Source organism: Thamnophis sirtalis, unplaced genomic scaffold (genome assembly GCF_051295495.1).
Source record: "Thamnophis sirtalis isolate CommonGarterSnake01/CBP01778 unplaced genomic scaffold, rThaSir2_p1.2 scaffold_29, whole genome shotgun sequence".
NCBI classification, from domain to species: domain Eukaryota; kingdom Metazoa; phylum Chordata; class Lepidosauria; order Squamata; family Natricidae; genus Thamnophis; species Thamnophis sirtalis.
Window position 1 is genome coordinate 168,381 of NW_028261409.1, and position 20,873 is coordinate 189,253.

Consider the following 20,873-nt stretch of genomic DNA (forward strand, 5'->3'; position numbering starts at 1 on the left):
CCTTCAGCCAAGGACAAGGTTGGTCCTGATCCCCCCTCCCCCTTCCTCCCAGCCCTTCTTGGCTGCCTTCCATGGGAGACTGAAAGGAAGCCCAGATTGGAAGTCCTTTACCCCCCCCCCCCGCCCCCCCAGCCTCTCCCAAACAGCTCCCTCGAAAGGTGGATTTTGAACAGATTCTCTCTCCACTCAGCTGGACTCATTTTCAAGGCTGTGATGCTCCCTTTTCTCCTGGCCTGACCGGGGGGGGGGGGGGGGAGGCAGAGGCTGGGGGGGTGGGTCTTCTCTGGGGAAAGTGGTGTGGAGGCGGATGCTGCCTTCTGGCCCTCAACATCACACCCCACTCACCCCATAGGTCACCGCATGCTTGGTGGTCTTGGCCTCCGACTGTCCCTTCCTGGCTGGGTCCAAATGGTCCCATGGGAGGGAGGCCCAGGTGGGCTTTCGGTGGGTGGGTGGGAGGGAGTTCATTCAAAAGCTTCCACCTGCTAATTCTCATCCCTCGTGTCCTGGTTAGACTACTGCAATTCAGTTTATGGAGGGGCCGGTTTGCCCTTGAAGTCTACCCAGAAATAATGGCTGGCCCAGCTCCCTGGCCAGGATTGGTGTGGCCACATCACACCCCCGATGTTGTGGCGGCCGGTTGTGGCTCCAATCTGCAGCTCTGCTTTCAAAGCCTCCTGTGGCTCAGGCCAGGTTACCTGAAAGACCATCATCCGTCCACCCCAAAGGGCCAGAAAGCACCAGCTGAGGGTTCCCTCCTCCCCTTGGGGGCAGTTGAAGGTCTCTGTGGGGCTCCCCCCACCCCAGGGACAACCTGCCTCTCGGCCCCACTTCAAGGGCTGCCAAAAACATGCCTCTCCCGGAGGGCCTTTGGGGGGGGGGGATCTTAAAAACTTATTCAATGTCTGTAAATCGCCCAGATAAATGACACAAATAAAACATGAACATGTTGCTATTTTTAATAGGAAACACGGAGGAACATTCAAAAATTCAGAATAACGTAAGTGTAGAATAACACGCAGATATTAAAAAAAACGTTTGTTGATTATAAAGGTCCTTTAACTGTCCTATCTCTCATCTAAACTGCCAGCCGCAGAGTAAGACAGGGATTCCCAACCTTGGCAGCCCCTGGAGGGTGCAGGGACTTCCAGCACCTAAAGTCCTCGCGTAGCTACGCTGGCTGGGGAATTCTGGGAGTTGAAGTCCACACCTCTCCCAGGTGCCAAATGTAGAGAAAGATGGTGCTAATTCACAACAAGATTGCAGCACCTAGAAGGCGGTGCTGACGTCGCGATGACACGACGTGCGATCTAGAGGTCTAGAGTTCACCGGTTGATCGGACTACGCATGCGTGGGAGTTTCCCGCCAGGACTAACGGCACCGACATTCCATCTTCGTGATGCCTTTTGAAGTTATCTCGCACCTGACACTTGGGAGAATTATGATTGGATTGTAACTGTGATACCAAGGGGTGGGGAATGGGCTATTCTATATATCAATCGCTTTCGCGCCTAAATATTCAGATTTTGCTTCGATATGCCTTTAATCATTTTTAATTAGTAAAAGTACACTTGATTTCCACACATGGAGTCTCGTGGTCTTTCTTTCCTAATTATTTAATGGAGAGGTGCTGACAAGCACAGCCAAAAGCTGATGAAGTTGGGACAGCTCCGGAATGGAAGGAAACGGAAAGAGAAAGTGTGTCCAGCTGGTGAGGAAATTTTACTGTTTTAAAAGAGACTCCCCACCCCCAAAAAACCCTTAAAGCTAAATTAAATTTGAGAACAGAAGAAATAAGCGGTGAAATTAAGCTACATTTGGATTGAATTGGACAGTGTGTTATCTTTCTTTTTAAATGCTATTTTATGGATGGAATTTGCGCAAGTCTTTTAAAGCAAACGGATTAGTCTTTTTTCTTCTATTTTTTTATTTTTGTAACCTATGGATTAAAATCCTTTTTTTTCCCATTTCTACATGAGTTTTTTTCCCTTTGTTCTACTTCATTCAAGAATTTTACTTCTTTTAAACCTGGAATATAAAAAAGAAACAAAAGGAATACAAAGAGGGTTGTAACATTACAGGGAAAAGAAGTAACACTGCCACCTGGAGGCTGGAGGTTTGAGGCTTGGAAACATTGTACTTTCATGTCTTTCTTTCATCACTTTGACTTTGCTCTTCAAGGCCTTGCAGCTTGTTTACAGGGAGTGATAAGAAGAAGAGCATGGCTTGTTTATGCAGGTGTTCTTCTGAACCTTATTGGCAACTGGAGAAAACAAGGCCTTATTGTGAAAGATTGTTAATGAATTTGTGGTTGATTTAATAAAAAGCTTTGAAAGCCAGAGTGGAAGTGTTTACCAGTTGGAAGAATGGCACAACATCAAGATCAAAAAGAAGCCTCAACATTGCAAAAGATAATGTTTGAAATTCAAAATTTACTAGAAGTATCAGAGAGAATTGAGAAGAAGCTGGAAAACTTAGAGCATATAACAGCAAAATGTGATGGAGGATTTGGAGATGTTTATCAAATGGAAAAAGTGGAAGGTTAGAGTCCTAAAAACTGAAGAGAATAACGAACACAAAGATAAGAAATCTGTTGACATCTACGGTGAACGGATTGTGGTTGGAAATGGAAAGAGTGGAATATGGGAAGGGGAGCTAGATGGCCAGGAACTCTACCCCAGATGGCAAGACACAGAAGAAGATAAAAGAGAAGAATAAAGAAGAAGCTATAAAGACTCTGGAGCCTGGGGAGGGCGAGAAATGGCTTTTAAAAAGGCTGGACTCAGCTGACAGGGCAACGCCTCATGGGCCCTGGCAAATGGCTCCGCGTGCCATGGGTTCCCCATCCCGGGTGTAGGGTCTCCCCTTACTCAAGCAGGGGGTTGGTCTAGATGACCTCTGAGAAACCCACCTGAAGCCATTCCTGGTGTGGAAGACATTTGCCATGGAGGGGAAGACCAGCTCTGTGGGAAAGATGGGGGGGTTCAGTGGGGCATCCCTGAATGGAAGACCCCTCCCTTCTTCCCAGCATCCTTCCAACTGAGCCTCGCCCCCTCCAGAGGTCATCCAGACTGGCTCTGCAGGACTCCAGCAGCCTCAATCTCTAAGGGCAGAACTTTCCCCTCCCCTTCCTCATCTGGGGTCTTGGGGTCACCACAGGAAGAATCGGTCAGTGTGGGATTGTGGGAATTGTCTCAAACAGAGAGAAGATTTGGGCTCCTGTTGGAAATCCCTCCCCTTGCAAGATAGCGTGAAAGAACCTGGAGACAAACACCAAATATCTCAATGGCAGGAAAAAGAAATCAGATTTCCTTAACAAAGAAAAGGCATTGTTGGTGGAAGAGGCTTCATTGCTCAGGGGAACTGAACCAGCAATTCGTAGACAATCAAACTAGGGGGCTCAGCTGTTTCCCAGGTGTGGGGAACGAATCAAAGACGTGACTGAGGAGCTTAAAGAAATATTGAAGTACACAGATTATTATCATCCCTTTTTCCACTTTCATGCGGGGAGGAATGAAAAAGTCTCTGGAAACATATTTCAAGAGGCTGCAACAAATGGACAACATTCTTATGTGAACAAATACTCTTTCATTCTACGGGTTACGATTATCCTTTGATCCACCCGTCCATCATCCGTCCATCCATCTACCCTGTTTCCCCCAAATAAGCCCTACCTGAAAATATTGCAACACAGCAGCAGCCATGAGGTGACCATGTTCGCCCCCTCCTGCACCCCAAAAATAATAAGATCTCCCCCCAAGGCCAAGTGCTTATTTTTGGGTCAAAAGAATATAAGACCCTGTTTTATTTTCCCAGAAACATGGTATCTATTTATATCTATCCATCCATCATGTACACCTCTCTCTCTCTCTCTCTCTCTCTCTCTCACACACAACACACACACACACATCTATCTATCTATCTATCTATCTATCTATCTATCTATCTATCTATCTATCTATCTATCTCCATCCATCCATCCATCCATCCATCCATCCATCTATCTATCTATCAAATCTAAATAGCCACCCATCTAACCACAAGTGATTCTGGGTCACATACAGCAAAGCTAAAAACAGGAATATACTTGAAAGTATTTAAAAACACATTCAAAGCAATAAAAAATACTTTAGAAAGAAGGAATATTAGGCAAAGAGTCACTTTTTTTTAGTGCCATTGTAACTTTGTCTGGATGAACCGTTATAAGTCAAGGACTGTTGTCTTCAATGTGCTTTGACTGAGGGAGAAGGGACTCCATCTAATCAGGAGGTCAGGAAGGGCCCCTTCAGCCACTTCCGGGGGCCCAGAGGAAGAAAGGGGGCTGCCCCACCTGGAGGCTCAGCCATGGGGCAGAGGAGGGCAGTCCCTGAGCTGCCCTGATGAAGAATGGAGGCTTGTTGCCTGATGGATCCTGGCCAGTTCCTCAGTTCCGCTTCGGAGGAGCCCAACGCTTCAGGCTGGGGAAGCGAAACCCAAGTGACTCTTTAGCTGTTGGGGGTTGGAGGAAGAAATGCTGCTCTGTGTGTGTGTGTGTGTGTGTGTGTGTGTGTGTGTCGGGGGAGGGGGAAGCATGAAAAGAGCCTAGAAGAGCCAAGGTGGCGCAGTGGTTAAATGCAGCACTGCAGGCTACTGCTAGATCAGCAGGTCAGCGGTTCAAATCTCACCGGCTCAGGGTTGACTCAGCCTTCCATCCTTCCGAGGTGGGTAAAATGAGGACCCAGATTGTTGGGGGCAATATGCTGACTCTCTGTAAACCGCTTAGAGAGGCCTGAAAGGCCTATGAAGCGGTATATAAGTCTACTGCTATTGCTATTGCTATTGCTTTGATCAGGAGAGCGATGGGCCTCCCACCAGAGTCTGCCTGGATCTGGGGCCAATTTTGTGTGACTGGGTGTGTCCAAACACACAATTGTGGGACCCATTCAGACTCCGCCGCCTCCTTCAGCTGCAGGGGGGTGACCCAGTTCTGGCCTGCTGAGGCCGGTGGGGGGCAGGGTGGAGTTCGACCCCTCCAGCCCCCACCCCCAATCCCTGGAAAGGATTCAGGCCATCTGAGGATAGGAGCCCTGTGGGATGTCTGCCTGCTGCAGCTGGGAGAGGGTTGGGGGCTCTGAGCCTGGCCTGATCAGGTATCACCAACATTAGCTGATATTTTATCATCAGCCCTCAACATCTGGCAGCTGCCCAGCCTCCAATGACCTCACCTAGGTGAGAGAGATCAGCCTGGTTAGCCTGAGGATGGGAGACCACCAGGAAGCACCTGGGCTAATGTAGAGGCTGAAACCCCTCCAAGACAAGGAGGGTGAAGCTTCAGCCCCTCCTCGAACTCACCTCCCTCAAAAGATTCACTTCCCATTCCTTTTTTAGCCTGGCTGATCTCCCTGGAACTCTGCCCCTCCCCCCTTCCTGCTGTTTGGATGACCTCATGGGAACCCAATTCCCTTTGTCCAGAGGGAGGGGACAGGGTTAGAGTGGAGCAGAAACCCTAAAGGGGGGCAATGAAGGGAGGGCATCACCTTACTTGGTCCTTGCCCCCACCTCTAAATACAGGAGCCTTTAAATCTTTCCCACCTTGATCTTGGGAGACTCGAACACAGGGCCCCGTGGAACAAAATGAAATTCAAGGGAGAGGAAAGGAAAGTCCTACACTTAGGTTAAGAAAAGACACCAACTGTGCAGGTAAAGACTAGGTGAGACTTGGCTCAATGCCAGGAACTGTGAGAGTCTCTTGGGATCCTACTGGACAATCCCTTAAATAGGAGCCAGCCGTGTGTTGCAGCAGCCAAAAAAGCCAGTGAAATCCTAGGCTGCCTCAACAGAGAAATGAAATCAAGATCACGTGGAGCATTGATCCCATTTTACAAAGCCTTAGTAGGGCCACACTGGGAATCCTGCATCCAGTTCTGGTCGCCACGATGTAGAAAAGATGCGGAGACTCTGGAAAGAGAGCAGAGAAGAGCAGCAAAGAGGATGAGGGAGGACTGGAGGCTAAAACAGAGGAAGAAGGGTTGCAGGAACTGGGCGTGGATAGTCTAGTGAAGAGAAGGACCAGGGGGGACATGCTGGCAGTCTTCCAACATCTCAGGGGCTGCCCCAAAGAAGAGGGAGTCAAGCTGTTCTCCAAAGCACCTGAGGGGAGGACAAGAAGCAATGGGTGGAAACTAATCAAGGAGAGAAGCAACTTAGAACTAAGGAGAAATTTCCTGACAGTTAGAAGAATTAATCAGTGGAACAATTTGCCTCCAGGAGTTGTGAATTCTCCAAAACTGGAAGTTTTTAAAAAGATGTTGGATAACCATTTGTCTGAAGTGGTGTAGGGTTTCCTACCTAGGCAGGGGGGTGGACTAGAAGACCTCCAAGGTCCCTTCCAACTCTGTTAATCTATTCTAAGGTGGGGGCTGGGAGGGACCCACGGATGCTGGGGGGCAGAGTGGGGGGGGAAAGGAGCTGAGACCCCCCAAGAGAGACTGGGAAAGGGGTTGGAGGGCAAGAGAAGTGGGAGCTTCAAGGCCCAAATCCCTTTGGAGCCCCCAAAGCTTCTTCCGTTAAAAGAGGAAGGAGACGGAAAGCGAAAGAGGGAAACTGAGGCATTTTCAGACCTGAATCCACAAATGCCACCAAAACTACTTATAAGAAAAAGAATTTTGGAAGCTTCGGAAAATTCACTTTTTCCTCTGAATGTCAAACTTGAGGCTTTGAAAGTCAAGCAAGAGGGGAGCTTGGACCCTTAATTTGGGGAGGGAACAAAGGACCCCCCACCCCATAATCCCCGATTCCTCAATCGGGACCTGGAGGGCGGGGGGGGAGGGGAGGCTTTGAGAGAAGGGCCTCGGAAATTAACTCCCCCAAACTCTCCCTTTTGTGAGGGGGGAGGGAGACCCTCCCTTTGAGGTGGTCTTAGAATATTCTGGGGAGGGAAAAGGGGTCTTGGGCTGAATAACCAACTCGAGTTTCTTCTCTGCGCCGAACTAAGTCTCGTATCGGGTGAAGTCGAGGGAGGCTCTGCCCGGAGACCGATGACGCTGCAGAATGGAGAATTCCCATTGGTCCTCCTGCTCCTTCTGGACACTCCCAAGGCCGAAGTCCGAGGAAAACTCCTCCTCCCCCCAATCCAGACCCTCCGATTCCGCCTGTGGGGCTGGAGGCATCGGCGTCTTTCTCCTCTGTCTTTGGGGGCGCTTGTGGGGCAGCATCCATGGCTTTTGCTGGGCTCCCCCTGATGCTGCTGGTGGGGGCGCTTGGCCGGATCCCCGGAAGCGAAGGGGGGAAGGAGACCCCCGGTAAGGACGGGGCTGGGTGGGGGAAGAGGGGGTTGGGGTGTGGAGGAGGTTGGGAAAGACCCCCGGAGGGGAAAGGAAACTGCTGGGTCTCCAGAGCCTCCAACAGCCTCGATCTCTGCGTGGTCTCCCCCCCTTCCTCCCCAATTCCCCCCCCCCTCACAGGAGAACGGAGAGGGACCCCACCCCTTTCCCCGATGGTAGCCGAGGTGGGGGTCGCAGCCAGGCCCCTCTCTCGGTAGTCCTCCCCCAGTGCCTGGGTGGGAGTGGGCTGCCTGGAAAGAGGAAGGGAAGGGAAAGCGAAAGCGAAAGAGGGAAAGTGAGGCATTTTCAGCCCTGAATCCCCGGAAGGAAAAAGATCCATTTGAGCAAAAGGATTTTGGCTTCTTCAGAAACTTCACTTTTTCTTCTGAATCTCAAATTTGAGGCTTTGGAGGTCAGGCAAGAGGGGAGCTTCCGTCCCTTCTGGGGGAGACCCTGAATTTGGGGAGGAGAACAAGAACCCCCCACTCCCCATAATCCCCCATGGCTCCATCGGGACCTGGAGGGGGAGGGGGAAGTGAGAGAAGGGGATTTGGGGGCTTTGAGTCGCTCCTCCCAATTGGCTCTCAAAAACTCCCCTTTGTGAAGGGGGCTGGAGACCCTCCCTTTGAGAGGCTCTTGGGGGAGGAGCAAGGGGTCTTTGGGGGGGAGGGGGATAGGAAACAGGCGTGATCCCCGAGGATCCCCCCAAGGGAGGGAGTTGGGCGGAAGATTAGAGGGAAAGAGGGAAAGTTGGGGCGACCCAGGGAAGGTGGGGGTTGTAGGGCTGGGAGACCCCAGGAGTCTCAGTCTAGATGTCCTCATTGTGCACCCTCCCCATGTTCCCCTCCCCCCAAAAGGAAGAGAGAGTGGGAGATATGGATATTACCTCCCCTCCAGCCCTCCCCCCATCATTCCTCCCCCTTTAGATCTAAGGGTCCCTGCTCTACCAGCTGAGCTTCTGCCTGCCTCCCCCCCCCGGGAGGATGGGGAGGGTCCACCAGGAGGCTCCTCCCACCCCTCCCCTCCTTCTTTCCTGCCACCCCCCCAGACTCCGCCTCCCGCCCAGTAAATCTGCTCCCCTCTGGGACTGAGAGAGTCCCCTTCCCTCCTCCAGGGGGCGTCTTACCCCTGTCTTTTCCGGAAGGTACCCCGCCATCCTCCCTTCCCGAGTGGATCCCCCCCCCCTTTGCTAGTGGCTGGGAACGATGGGCCCTGGAGTCCCTCCTGACAGTCCTCTTCCTCCTCCCCCTCCCAGCCCATTTCCTGCACCAGACGAAGGCCGAGTGTCGCTTCCTCAACGGGACGCAGCGGGTGAGGTTCCTGTTCAGGTACATCTACGACCGGCAGGAAATCGCCCGCTTCGACAGCGACCTCGAGAAGTTCGTGGCCGTCACGGAGTTGGGGAAGGCATCTGCGGACTATTGGAACAGCGATAAGCAGTACCTGCAGTACAAGAAGGCCGAAGTGGATCGCTTCTGCCGGCACAACTACGAGATTCTCCAGGGCGGTCCTGTGGTTGGACGGAGAGGTGAGTCCGAGGGGAGGGGGGAGTTTGGGGGGAGGGGGGAGTTTGGGGGGAGGGAGGACAGTTTGGGGGAGGGGATGCGGGGACCCCCCTTTTCCTTCCCTTCCCTTGACGGAGACTCTCCCGGGTGAATTTTCCTTCTTTAGTCCTTCTCCTCCTCCCTCCAATTCTCCCTCTGAGCCTCATTCCCACAACTCCCCCTTTTCCTCCCAAATCTTCCCCTGGCCGGAATCTGGGATCCCCTGGATCCCCCCAAGAGATCAAACCTCTTCACCCACCAACTTTTAGAGCTCAGGAAATAAGTAGAGCCGAGGTGGCGCAGTGGTTAAATGCAGCACTGCAGGCTACTGCTAGATCAGCAGGTCAGCGGTTCAAATCTCACCGGCTCAGGGTTGACTCAGCCTTCCATCCTTCCGAGGTGGGTAAAATGAGGACCCAGATTGTTGTTGGGGGCAATATGCTGACTCTGTAAACCGCTTAGAGAGGGCTGAAAGCCCTATGAAGCGGTATATAAGTCTACTGCTATATTGCTATAATCATGAATCCAACCGGAATCAAACCGGAATCCTGGTCTGGCGTTTCCTCTGCCTTGAGCAGAAGCTGATTCAGAGGCTGAGAAATTTCATTCAGCTGATTTTGGGGGTCCAGGAGAAAAGCCCCCCTTGAAGCCCCCTTTTTGCCCACAGACTCAGCTTCCCCTGCAGCCCCATCGCTTCCGTCTTCCTTCCTGGGGAGGCTCCTGATTTGGGGGAGGGGAGAGTCCAAAACCCCCCACAAACCTTAAGACTGAATTTGGGGTCCCTGGATTGTTTGAGCGTCTCTTCCCCATTCTTTGCAAACTGCCCAGATTTGTTTTCCTAATGTACATTCTCCGCGTAATAATAATAATGATAATTGTCCTTATTTCTATCGACTGATGGGGTTTCAGAGGCCAAACATGGTGGAAATGAAGGAAATGAAGAAGAGACCTTTAAAATAATGAAAGGAGTAAGGCAGGGATGCCCACTATCACCTCTGCTCTTCATCCTGACGCTTGAAAGTCTTTCAATAAGAATTAGACAAAATTCAGAAGATAAGAGGAACTAAAATTTAAAAAGAGGAATATAAAATCCAGGCCTTTGCAGACAATTTGGTATTCATTATAGAAGACCCACTAGAAACAGGAAACAGCTTAATGCAAAAACTAGGCAAATATGGAGATGTAGCAGGGTTAAAGATTAATAGAGAAAAGACTAAAATGATAACTAAAAATTTGAAGGAAGAACAAAATAAAGAATTAGAAAGAATAATAGCACTGCAAGTGACAAAGAAAGTTAAATATCTTGGAATATGGCTAACTACACAGTGCTCAACTATAAATTATACAAAATTAGTGCAACAAATAAAAAAAGATCTAGAACTATGTGGGAAACTACAACTAATATTATTAGGGAAAATAGCAGCGATAAAAATGAATGTACTACCCAGACTATTATACCTATTTGAAACAATCCCCATAAAATTAGGATTTATTTTTTTTACTGAATTGAATAAGATTATATTAAAATTTATATGGCAAGGGAAGAAAGACAGGATAAAGTTGAAAGCTCTACAGGATGACAGAAGCAGAGGTGGTATGGGACTCCCTGACTGGGAGCTTTATTACAAAATAGCAGCACTAACATGATCAGGGACTGGATAAATTTAAAAAATAAAAGAATACTAACATTAGAGGGCCATGATTTGCAAACGGGATGGCATTTTTTCCTATGGAAGAGGGTAAAAAGAAACAAAAATACTTCCACAGACACTATATTAGAGATGCACTAATACAGGTCTGGAATAAAATTAGAGGAAAACATTATATGAAAATACTTTCCACTATGGAAGCCATGACACATCCCAATACACGAGATCTATCGAAAATGGTTAGATGCAGTGAAATTTTAGGCAGCCAAGGGAATTGAAAACAAATCCAGAATTAAAGGAGCAGAATATAAATATAGATTGGTGGCCATTTCTCCAACTACAATCGAGATACAAAAAAGACGTAAAAGAATATGGAATATACACAGAATTGCAACAAATAGATAAAATTTTAATTGGCCCGGAAAATAAATTCATAACGAAAATTTACAGTTATTTATTAGAAGTAACATTAGAAGAAGAAAAAGTTAAAGGTTGCATGATAGCGTGGGCCAAAAGCTTTGGTTACAACATAGATCTAGTGGATTGGGAAAGAATTTGGAACACAAATTATAAACTGACACGATCAGCAGCACTTAAAGAAAATATATACAAAATGTTTTATCGTTGGCATTTATCACCAACAAGATTGGCTAAAATGTACCCAACATGCAGCCGACCTGCTGGAAGTGTAAAAAAGTACAAGGGAATTGTTATCACATATGGGGACCTGCCCAGAAAACAAAAATATTGGACCAAAATTTGGAAATGGGTGCAAGAAATTACAGGAGAACAGATAAAATACAAACCCGAAATCTTTCTAGTGGGAATAATCAAAGGGAAATATACAAAGAAAATTAAGTGCATATTAACACATCTGCTAACTACAGCTAGAATAGCATTTGCCCAATGCTGGAAACAAAATAATTCCCCCTCGGACGAATTAGTGATAAAAAACCCTTTGGATTGTTCAGAGATGGAGAAATTAACAGTGAAATTAAAAGATAAAAAAGAGTCGGAATATTATGAAATTTGGAACAATTGGTACAAATGGCTGCAAAATAGGAACAAAATTAATTAAGCCAAAAAACAATATATATAAATATATATAGAACTGTGTATAAAGTGTGTAAATATAGAAGCGAAATATTATATACATGTACAGGTATGATGACATAACAATGTTGATGTAATGATTGTAAGGTCTTGTAGAAGGGAATAAATAATAAGAAAATCTGTCACAATAAATAAATAAATATTCGGTGCATTTAGAGCAAATTGTTGTTCCGGCTGCAGTTCAGGAGACCTGAAATCACAGGATGTTTCTTGAGTCTCTTTGGGGGAATTTTCACTTCCTTTTTCTTTGGCTTCTGAGCTGACTTTCCTCTCCGGAGAGATCCGGGCGTCTCCTTCCCCCGAGGGGCCAAAGCTTTTCTCTGGCCACCAAGAGAGGCTCTCAGCCTTTCCTGAACTCTCCCCAAAATTAACTGAGCCTCGATTTCTCTGGGGAAAAATCCCATCTGAGTCTTATGCTTGTTGTTCAATGAACCCCAACAAAGGAGCATCTCACCAATTGCAATACTTGAACCCCAAACCTTCCAAAATTAGCATCGATTCTATGGGGGTTTCATCAGAAAGACAAAGGTAACTCTGGGTCACATTTTTCACTGCATTCGGCATTAAAGTTGACATTGAAAATAAAGCTTGAATATCACCGTGTGAGGCAGACAAAATGTAGTGTGTGTTCCTGCTGTTTTAAACTGAGAGGTCTCCAAATGTGGATTAAATTCAATTCCTGGATGGACAGAAGGAGAAAGTGGTGTCTCGGAGGAGGGTGGGGGTGTTTAAAAAATAAAAAAAAATGGGACTTCTGTTGGGTGTGAGGAGGAAATGATAGGCAGTGATGATCCCTGCAGCCTGGAACAGCTGATAGGTGGAATTTCGGGAGGTTTTTAAGGAGAGATTGGACAGCCTCTTGTCTCAAATATTACAGGGTTTCCTGCCTGAGCAGGGGGTTGGACTAGAAGACCTCCAAGGCCCCTTCCGACCCTGTTATTCTGTTCTTCTGCTGTGGGATTTGCCTATTTTGACGATTCTTCCTTTTTGATGAGGTCACCTGCAATGTTCCCTCTAATTTTTTTTCAGTGTGTGCAGAAAAGTATAGTGTTTGAGCAGCACATTTTCATGCCTGAGCACCTGAATTCTTGTCAGGCACCACTCCATTCCATAATTAGGAAAGAAAACTAAGAGACTCCATGGGTAATTTAGCACGACATTCGGGGGCGGTGTGCCCTAGTTTGCCACAGCGAAAGCATGTTAAAGGCCTGGAGAAGCCAGAAGGGGGCCCCCTCGCTTCACCTCGTCGTTTGAAAAGCGATTGAGTGGCTGGAGGGGGGAGGGACTTGGCAGCCCTCTCTTTCCGCTTCCTTCATTCCTCTTTGGCATAACTTTGGGTTAAGTCGAGTTCAGCGTCTGCTGCATGCTCAAACCAAGTGATTAAACGTCTAGGCAGGTTACGATTGACACATTGCTGATAAATGTCTTCATTCAAACCTTCAGCAAATCTGTCCAGTAGGGCGTCCTCCCCCCAGCCTCTCATGTATTGCGAAAGACACTGAAATTCCTGGATGTATTGGGCAACAGGTCTATCGTCTTGTTCAAAGGTTAAAAACTTCAATTTGCTCCGCTTCTCAGTTAACGGGTCATCAAAACGTTGGCGGAAAGCCTCCATAAAGCGGTTGAAATTCCCCAAGAGGGGAGAACCCGACATATGCAAAGCAGTTGACCATTTAGCCGCCTCACCATCTAACGACAAAAGAACCATTCTGACCCTCATGATGTTAGTTTCAAAGTCTCGGCCATAAATCTCCATGTAATTAAACACTTGCATAAGAAAAGAGGCCAGGCTAGCAGAATCACCATTGTAACGCACAGGCAAGGGAGGGATTTCAGCCATCCGATGTCTTCGGGGGGGAGGCCCTCCTTGATCAGCAAAACCTCTAGCTGCAGGGGGTGAAGCAGGCCGAGGGGGAGGGGGAGATGTCGGGCGTGGGTAACGTTGCCAATTTCTCCAGTCTCTTTCCTCCTCCCCCCTTCTTTCCCCCAAATATGTTTGACCCCAATAATCAGGTAATTCACTCCGCTGGGGTTTTCTCAGCCCCTGGAGCTGGTAGCTTCGGCATTCTCCTTCATCGCCTCCCCTTCTTTCCCCAAAGTACCTTTGGCTCCAATAGTCAGGGAATTCAGTCGTCTGGGGTTTTCTCACGGCACCCAGCTCCAGCGAAGGTTGTCGGGGTGGTCTTTGGGTGAGCCCAGCATTCCAGCTTGTCTCTGTCTCTCTTTGTCCCACCGAAGTGGACCATCGGGGTGGGGGGGCAGGTTCAGGCTGGCTGGAAATTTGCAGTTGAAATAAATCTTCGTGTAAGGATAAGTCAGGCGGGCTGGGCTCGTGTAGAGAAAGGTCGGGAGGTCCTACTCCACTGGAATCTGCACCTCCAACGGCCCCCTCTTCCTCTCTGATCGGAGAATTTAGGTATTTAGGTATTTATTGGGATTTATATGCCGCCCTTTTCCCTGAGGGGACTCAGGGCGGCTTACAACCACAGGGGAGGGGAGGTGCAAGGTCAAAACAAAACAATATGTGAACAACAGAAAAATAATAAAACCCAACTTTCATTCAGCAATCAAACACTCGGGCGGGTAATTAGGAGCCTATCCCCAGGCCTGCTGGGAGAGCCAGATCTTGAGGGCTGCGCGGAAGGTCTGGATAGTGGTGAGGGTGCGGATCTCCATGGGGAGCTCGTTCCACAGGGTCGGGGCAGCAACAGAAAAGGCTCTCCTCCGTGTGGTCGCCAGTCGGCATTGACTGGCAGATGGAATTCGGAGGAGGCCCAGTCTGTGCGATCTAATTGGTCGATTTAGGGAGGTAATCGGCAGAAGGCGGTCTCTCAAGTACCCAGATCCACTACCATGGAGTGCTTTAAAGATGGTCATCAGTATCCTGAAGCGCACCCGGAGACCAACAGGTAGCCAGTGCAGCTCGCGGAGGACAGGTGTAACGTGGGCGAACCGCGGTGCGCCCACTATCACTCGCACGGCTGCATTTTGGACTAGCTGTAGTCGCCGGATGCACCTCAGGGGCAACCCCATGTAGAGCCCATTGCAGTATTCCAGTCTAGAGATCACAAGGGCTCGAGTGACTGTTGTGAGAGCCCCCCGATCTAAGTAGGGCCGCAACTGGCGGACCAGGCGAACCTGGGCAAATGCCCCCCTGGTCACAGCCGACAGCTGGTGATCAAAAGTCATTATTTCCCTTCTCGGTAGACGTAAATCTCCTGGAAAGGGTTTCTTTAGCAGACTTTGCTTCTTGTCAGGCACCACTCCATTCCATAATTAGGAAAGAAAACTAAGAGACTCCATGGGTTGGAAATCAAAAGTACTTTTACTAATTATAAATGGTAAGCGAGCAGTAGCAAAGCAAAGTCTGCTAAATTTGGCGCGAAAGCAATTGATATATAGAATAGCCCGTTCCCCCCCCCCTTAGGATCAAAGCTCCAGTCCAATCATAAGTCCTTCAAGTGTCAGGTGTGAGATAACTTCAAAAAGACAGGCCGGAAGATGGAATGTCGAGGCCGTTGATGTAGGCGGGAAACACAGACGCATGCGCAATCCCAACGACTGGCACATCCTAGAACATTCCTCCAGCACATCAATTAACCCCTCCCAAATACAAGCCCCCCCCTTCCCGTTTCATGGCAGCTGAAGCAACAGCAAGGCAGAAGCTGACATCTCTTTTCACAGATGTTTCACAGAGCAATTGATTTATAGGATCCGAATTGGAATGGAGAAAAATGGTTTTGTGTGTGTGTGTGTGTGTGTGTGTGTGTGTGTTTGAGAGAGCGAGGGATCCAGTAAGGGAACTGCGCCTATTTAGGAAAGAAGGTGAATTATTGCAAACATGATCAATCGAAGATAAGTATGGGGAGAGGTTGGGCAGAAGAGAGAAAGTGATAAAAGAGTGGGAGAGAGGAAGAAAAAAAGAGGAAAGAGAGACAGAAAGAGACAGAGAAGGACAGAGAAAGTGACAGAAGAGTGGGAAAGAAGGAGAGAGAAAGAGAGACAAAGAGAAAGAGGGTGAAAGAGACAGAAAGAGACAAAGAGGAGAGAGAAGGGAAGAGGAGAAAGAAAATGACAGAAGAATGGAAAAGAGGAAAGAAGGTAAATTATTGCAAACATGATCAATCGAAGATAAGTATGGGGAGAGGTTGGGCAGAAGAGAGAAAGTGATAAAAGAGTGGGAGAGAGGAAGAAAAAAAGAGGGAAGAGAGACAGAAAGAGACAGAGAAGGACAGAGAAAGTGACAGAAGAGTGGGAAAGAAGGAGAGAGAAAGAGAGACAAAGAGAAAGAGGGTGAAAGAGACAGAAAGAGACAAAGAGGAGAGAGAAGGGAAGAGGAGAAAGAAAATGACAGAAGAATGGAAAAGAGGAAAGAAGGTAAATTATTGCAAACATGATCAATCGAAGATAAGTATGGGGAGAGGTTGGGCAGTAGAGAGAAAGTGATAAAAGAGTGGGAGAGAGGAAGAAAAAAGAGGGAAGAGAGACAAAGAGACAGAGAAGGACAGAGAAAGTGACAGAAGAGTAGGAAAGAAGGAGAGAGAAAGAGAGACAAAGAGAAAGAGGGTGAAAGAGACAGAAAGAGACAAAGAGGAGAGAGAAGGGAGGAGGAGAGAGAAAGTGACAAAAGAATGGAAAAAAGGGAGAGGACGCCAAGGCTGCATGGCTCCCGCTCCTTCCTCTGGGACGTTGGCCTCGGGAAGTCCGTAGCGCGGTCTAGAAGGGACGCCGCAGTCTGGGCGACGGTGGGCGGAGAAAGCCAGCCTGGATCCCGGAGACAGCAAGTGAAAATGGTCCCCTGGGAGTTTGGGTCCCGCTTGAACTTCATCCTTTGGCCGCACGGCGGGAGGGACCCGCTCAGGATCCTTTCCCTTTCCCTCCCTTTTCTTCAGTCTTTCCTCTGGTTATAAATGAAAGAATACATTTCCATTCACCCAACGCGGCTGAAAATCGAAGCGAAGGAAGAGGCTGAAACACCTCCCTTACTCCCCTCGGAAGAGATTGCGGAGGTGCCAAGATCCCCTTTTCCCTCCTCGGAGGATCGAGGTGGATCCGGCCTCAGTTCTTCCTCCTCCAGGGCCCTGGAAGGCGTGCAAAGGAACACAGCGCTCTTTCCTCTCCCCCAAACTTTACGGACAGAAGGCGTAGTTGTCCTGGGTGGATTTTGGCGATCCTTTCAGTCGCTGAACGCAAACTAGTGGCTCCGGTCGCAGGTGCAAAAGGCCTCCCTATTCGGGCGGGGGGGAGACGATGCCGCTGCGCCCGGGACCCCTCCTGTCCCTCGGGGCGGCGCTGATGTCTCTCTTGCGGGGCAGGAGGTTGCGGTGAGTTCCTGGAAGCGAGGAGGTGGGGTGGGGGAGATAGCCAGGGTCCGCGTTTGGGCCTTTCTCCCTGCCTCCAGCTCTTTCCCCAGAAGGAAACGTCTTCCTTCCTCCGCATTATGCTGAGCCTCATTTAAAGGCTGCGGTTTTGAGCTCAGGCAAGATGGGAACAAGGGGGGGGGGGTTGCACAGAGCTTCTTCAACTCTGACAGGATTGTGGGGAATGGAAGGATTTATATTCCTTGCGGACAGCTGGGCATTTGCATCCCCCACTTCCTCCCTCCTCCCCGTTGCAGCCATTGCTGGTCCAACACTATTTTCCTCCCCTGGGATGGGGACTCCTCTCATCCATCCAACTCCCAGCTGCCCCCTTTCTGGTCTTTGCCTGCTTCCCTCTTGTTTCCTCCTTCGCAGGGCTGGTCGGTCCTCCGGTACTCAGGAGCACAGAGTTGTCTCCTCTGCTCCGCCCCAATGTTCCCGTGGAAGGCGTCTCACAAAAACCACTGGGCGGCAGTTGGAAACTGCTGCGCGGTGTTTTATTGCCACGTGAGCGGCCGCGCACCCGCGCACCTTAGAGGGAACAGTGGTCACCTGATCCCAACCAGGAAGGATTTAGGTTTCCCCATTTTTCAGGATCCCTTTTCATCTCTTCCTGCAATTTCCTTTGGAAGATGACTCCAAACACCGTCCCAGAGGTCTTTTCTCCAAAGGCAACTGGACTTTGTTTTTCCTTCAAGACATTTTGCTTCTCACCCAAGAAGCTTTGATTTGGGCCCTCGGAACTGAAGAAACTTCTCGGATGAGAAGCAAAATGTCTTTTTGGGGAGAAAAAGCTCCTTTGGGACAACCAAGACCTGGATTGACTGAGAATCTCCACAGAAACTCAAAACATGGAATATTTTTAAGAGAAAAAAGGAGTCTTGAACTAACCAACTTGGTCTTCTGTTCTGGGCCCTCCTGTGTCTCTCATGTGCCTCCTTCCCCTCCTTCCCTCCAGCCAAGCCCACCGTCACCATCTCCCCCACCATGATGGAACCCTATTCCCCCAACATCATCCTCCTCTGCATTGCGACGGGCTTTTACCCCGTGGAGATCGAGATCCAGTGGCTGAAGAACGGACAACCGGAGAAGGAGGGTGTGGCCTATGGGGAGGAGCTCCAGAACGGAGACTGGACCTACCAGCTCATGGTGATGCTGGAGACCCAGCCCCAGCGGGGGGACGTCTACACTTGCAAGGTGGAGCATGCCAGCCTGGAGGCCCCCATCACTGTCCAATGGGGTAAGCCCCTCCCGTCCTGCTCTGGGGACCCCATCCTATCCTGAGAAGGGGGAGAGACCCTCCCTGTCTGGGGAGAGTCAGAATGGACCCTCCTCCTGGGGAAAGGTGGGCCTGATCCTCCTGCTCAGGTGAGGTTCCTTCTCCTTCCCCAGAGCCCCGTACCTCCAGCTCTGCCAAGAGCAAACTCTGGACAGGGATAATGGGAGCTGTGATAGGATTGGCCTTCTTTTCGGTGGGGCTCTTCTCTTACCTGAGGGCCAAGAAAGGTGAGTCTGGGGGGCTGGATGAGAGGTTGTGGGGAGGGGACCATCTAGGGGAGGCCTCTCATCAAGCTCAGCAGGTGGCCAAGAGGGTCTCCTTGAGAAATATTTTTGTCAGCTTCTCTTGTTTGAGGGGCTATTAAGGGAAGATCATGCAACCTATTATGGGCTATCGAAGGGGAGGGGGACCCCCTGAGTCCTCCATAACCATGAAGGGTCCTGATTGGGTCTTTTTCTCCTTCCAGCAATTCCCATCCAACCTCCCGCAGGTGAGTTTCTCCTCTTCCTCCCCCATCTGAAGTCCTGTGGATACAGCAAAGTTATGAAATTTGGGGCAGCTTTTACTTACAGAGATCTGAAAAAGTATTGCAATCAAAAAAGAAAGCTAAAATCTTTCCCAGAATCTTTCCATGTTTTGGGGAATTGCAAAAGGGAAGGGAAGAAGGGGGGGCATTCCTTCCCATTCCTCCCTCAAGGAGGAAGGACCCCAAAGTTTACATTCCCACATGCATTTTGTAAGCAACCCACCCATTCAGTTAGGCTCACTGTGGAAGGGGGTTCCTGAGGGTATTCAGGCAGGGGGACAAATCCCACCCCTGTGGCTATTTTGAAAGGGGTGAGTCCAATGCTACAATGCACTGTGGTGTTGAAGGCCACTTCAGCAAATGGCAGGAGATGTTCCCACCTAAATTGCTGATAATTAACGTAGGATCTCAGGTATTGTTCTATCCTTGCATTAGCTCGTTCTGCAGCTTCATTGGTGGTTGGATGGAAGGTGGAGCTGAGCCCTTGAGATGACCCTATCAACTTAATGAACTCCCTCCTAAACTTCGCCCTGATCTGGACTGCCCTCCCCCATCCGAGATGATCCTTCTTGGCACCCCATTCAGACTCATTTGGGTTCATTAGTTGGAACCTTGACAGGCTCCTCTTCCTGACCCCCCTTCTCCTTGTGAGAATTCACACAATTTCTGGCCATGTGACCCATCGCTCCGCCTTTTCCTGCCACCCCCTTTGTACCCCCATCTTCTTTCTTCATATGGAAGGTCTGCAGGGAGGGGGGAGGGGGATGTTTTCTTAATTAACCCTCTAATTAAGTCAGGGAGAATTCCAAAATCCCCTGGAGATGAAATGGGGAGGAATCCCTCATCCATCCCAGCCTTTTCGTTCCTGCAATGGGCACATTCTCCCTCTATCTGTCCCTGCCCATCAACCACCCCCCTGCAGTGTGGGTCTGCCTTGGGGTTTGGGGGCTAAAAGGGAAGATAAATATGATTTTTACACTAAACGTTTCTCTTTATATCCTAATTTTCTTCCCCGTCTCTTTTTCTACAGCACTCATGAATTAATCCTGCTCTCTGATGCAAAAGGAAACGATTTCTTTAGTAGCTGATGTGTCAGCCTCTGCTTTGCTGCTGCTTCGGCTGCCATTGAAACGGGGAGGGGGGGGCATGGTATTTGGGAGGGGTTTCCTAATTGTGCTGGAGGAAGATTCTGGAGTTCTGCTGCCTGTCGGACTGCGCATGCGGAGGAGGTTCCCGCCAAGGCCAACGGCACCGACATTCCATCTTGGTGATGCCTTTCGAAGTTATCTCACACCTGACACTTGGGAGAATTATGATTGGACTGCAACTGGGATGCCAAGGGGTGGAGAATGGGTTATTCTATATATCACTCGCTTTCGCGCCTAAATAATCAGTCTTCGCTTTGCTACGCTTCTGATCATTTATAATTAGTAAAAGTACACTTGATTTCTATCAATGGAGTCTTGTGGTTTTCTTAATTACTCAATGAAGGAGTGCTGACATGATGATTCTTTGTTCTGTTTGCAACCTCTGAGAAATGGAGGCTGAAGTGGCAGGTTGGGGAGAGGAGAAGAATTTCAGCCTGAATCTTCTGCTGCTGAGACTCCCCCCAGGCTTCCTTTGAGGGCCTCCCTTTCTTGGGAGGGAGGGTTGGTGACCATCTAGACTGCCCCCAGGAATGCTGGGTGAACCTGTCCCTCCAGCCCCCTCATCTCTCCTAGCTTTGAACCCACAGCAGCTTCATCTACATTATTATTACTATTAATCACTTCCCTTCCCTTCCCTTTGCTATAAAGGAATAAACTTCTGATGTAAGAAAACCCTGGAATTCTTCCTTCCTTCCTCTTCCTCCTCTTTCCTTCCCCCACGGGAGCCTCCTCCCTCCGCTGCCTCTGGGTCGACCATCCTGGCTGCTTTGGGTCAGAAGCCAGAACTGCTTTGGGTGGGGAAATCCAGGGAGGGGAAGGGTCTGGACTCCCTCCTGCTTGGAGGCCCCCTTTCCTCTCAAGCCCCCTCTTGAGGAGCAGAATGCCAGCAGACACAGTCGTCTCCAAGCACTTTTGGGGAGCCATTGGTGGCAATTTCCCCCTACATTCACCCA

At 49.2% G+C, this 20,873-nt stretch overlaps 1 protein-coding gene across 1 annotated transcript; it reads left to right on the forward strand.

The window, feature by feature from the left end:
* Window positions 1–6,995: 6,995 nt before the first annotated feature.
* LOC148042216 (H-2 class II histocompatibility antigen, E-S beta chain-like) lies at window positions 6,996–20,228 on the forward strand. The gene is made up of 6 exons (XM_087703160.1): window positions 6,996–7,280; window positions 8,557–8,829; window positions 17,926–18,207; window positions 18,360–18,473; window positions 18,713–18,736; window positions 19,803–20,228. The coding sequence occupies exons 1-6, from the start codon at window positions 7,196–7,198 to the stop codon at window positions 19,814–19,816; spliced, it is 792 nt and encodes a 263-aa protein (XP_087559286.1). The 5' UTR covers window positions 6,996–7,195; the 3' UTR covers window positions 19,817–20,228.
* The last annotated feature ends 645 nt before the right edge of the window (window positions 20,229–20,873 follow it).

Excerpts from the sequence above, each read along its gene's own strand:
- LOC148042216 (XM_087703160.1), top strand. The coding sequence starts at position 7,196 with ATGGCTTTTGCTGGGCTCCCCCTGATGCTGCTGGTGGGGGCGCTTGGC. Across the intron at positions 7,281-8,556 it reads AGGGGGGAAGGAGACCCCCG|CCCATTTCCTGCACCAGACG; the intron begins GTAAGGACGGGG and ends TCCCCCTCCCAG. Across the intron at positions 18,208-18,359 it reads CCCCATCACTGTCCAATGGG|AGCCCCGTACCTCCAGCTCT; the intron begins GTAAGCCCCTCC and ends CTCCTTCCCCAG.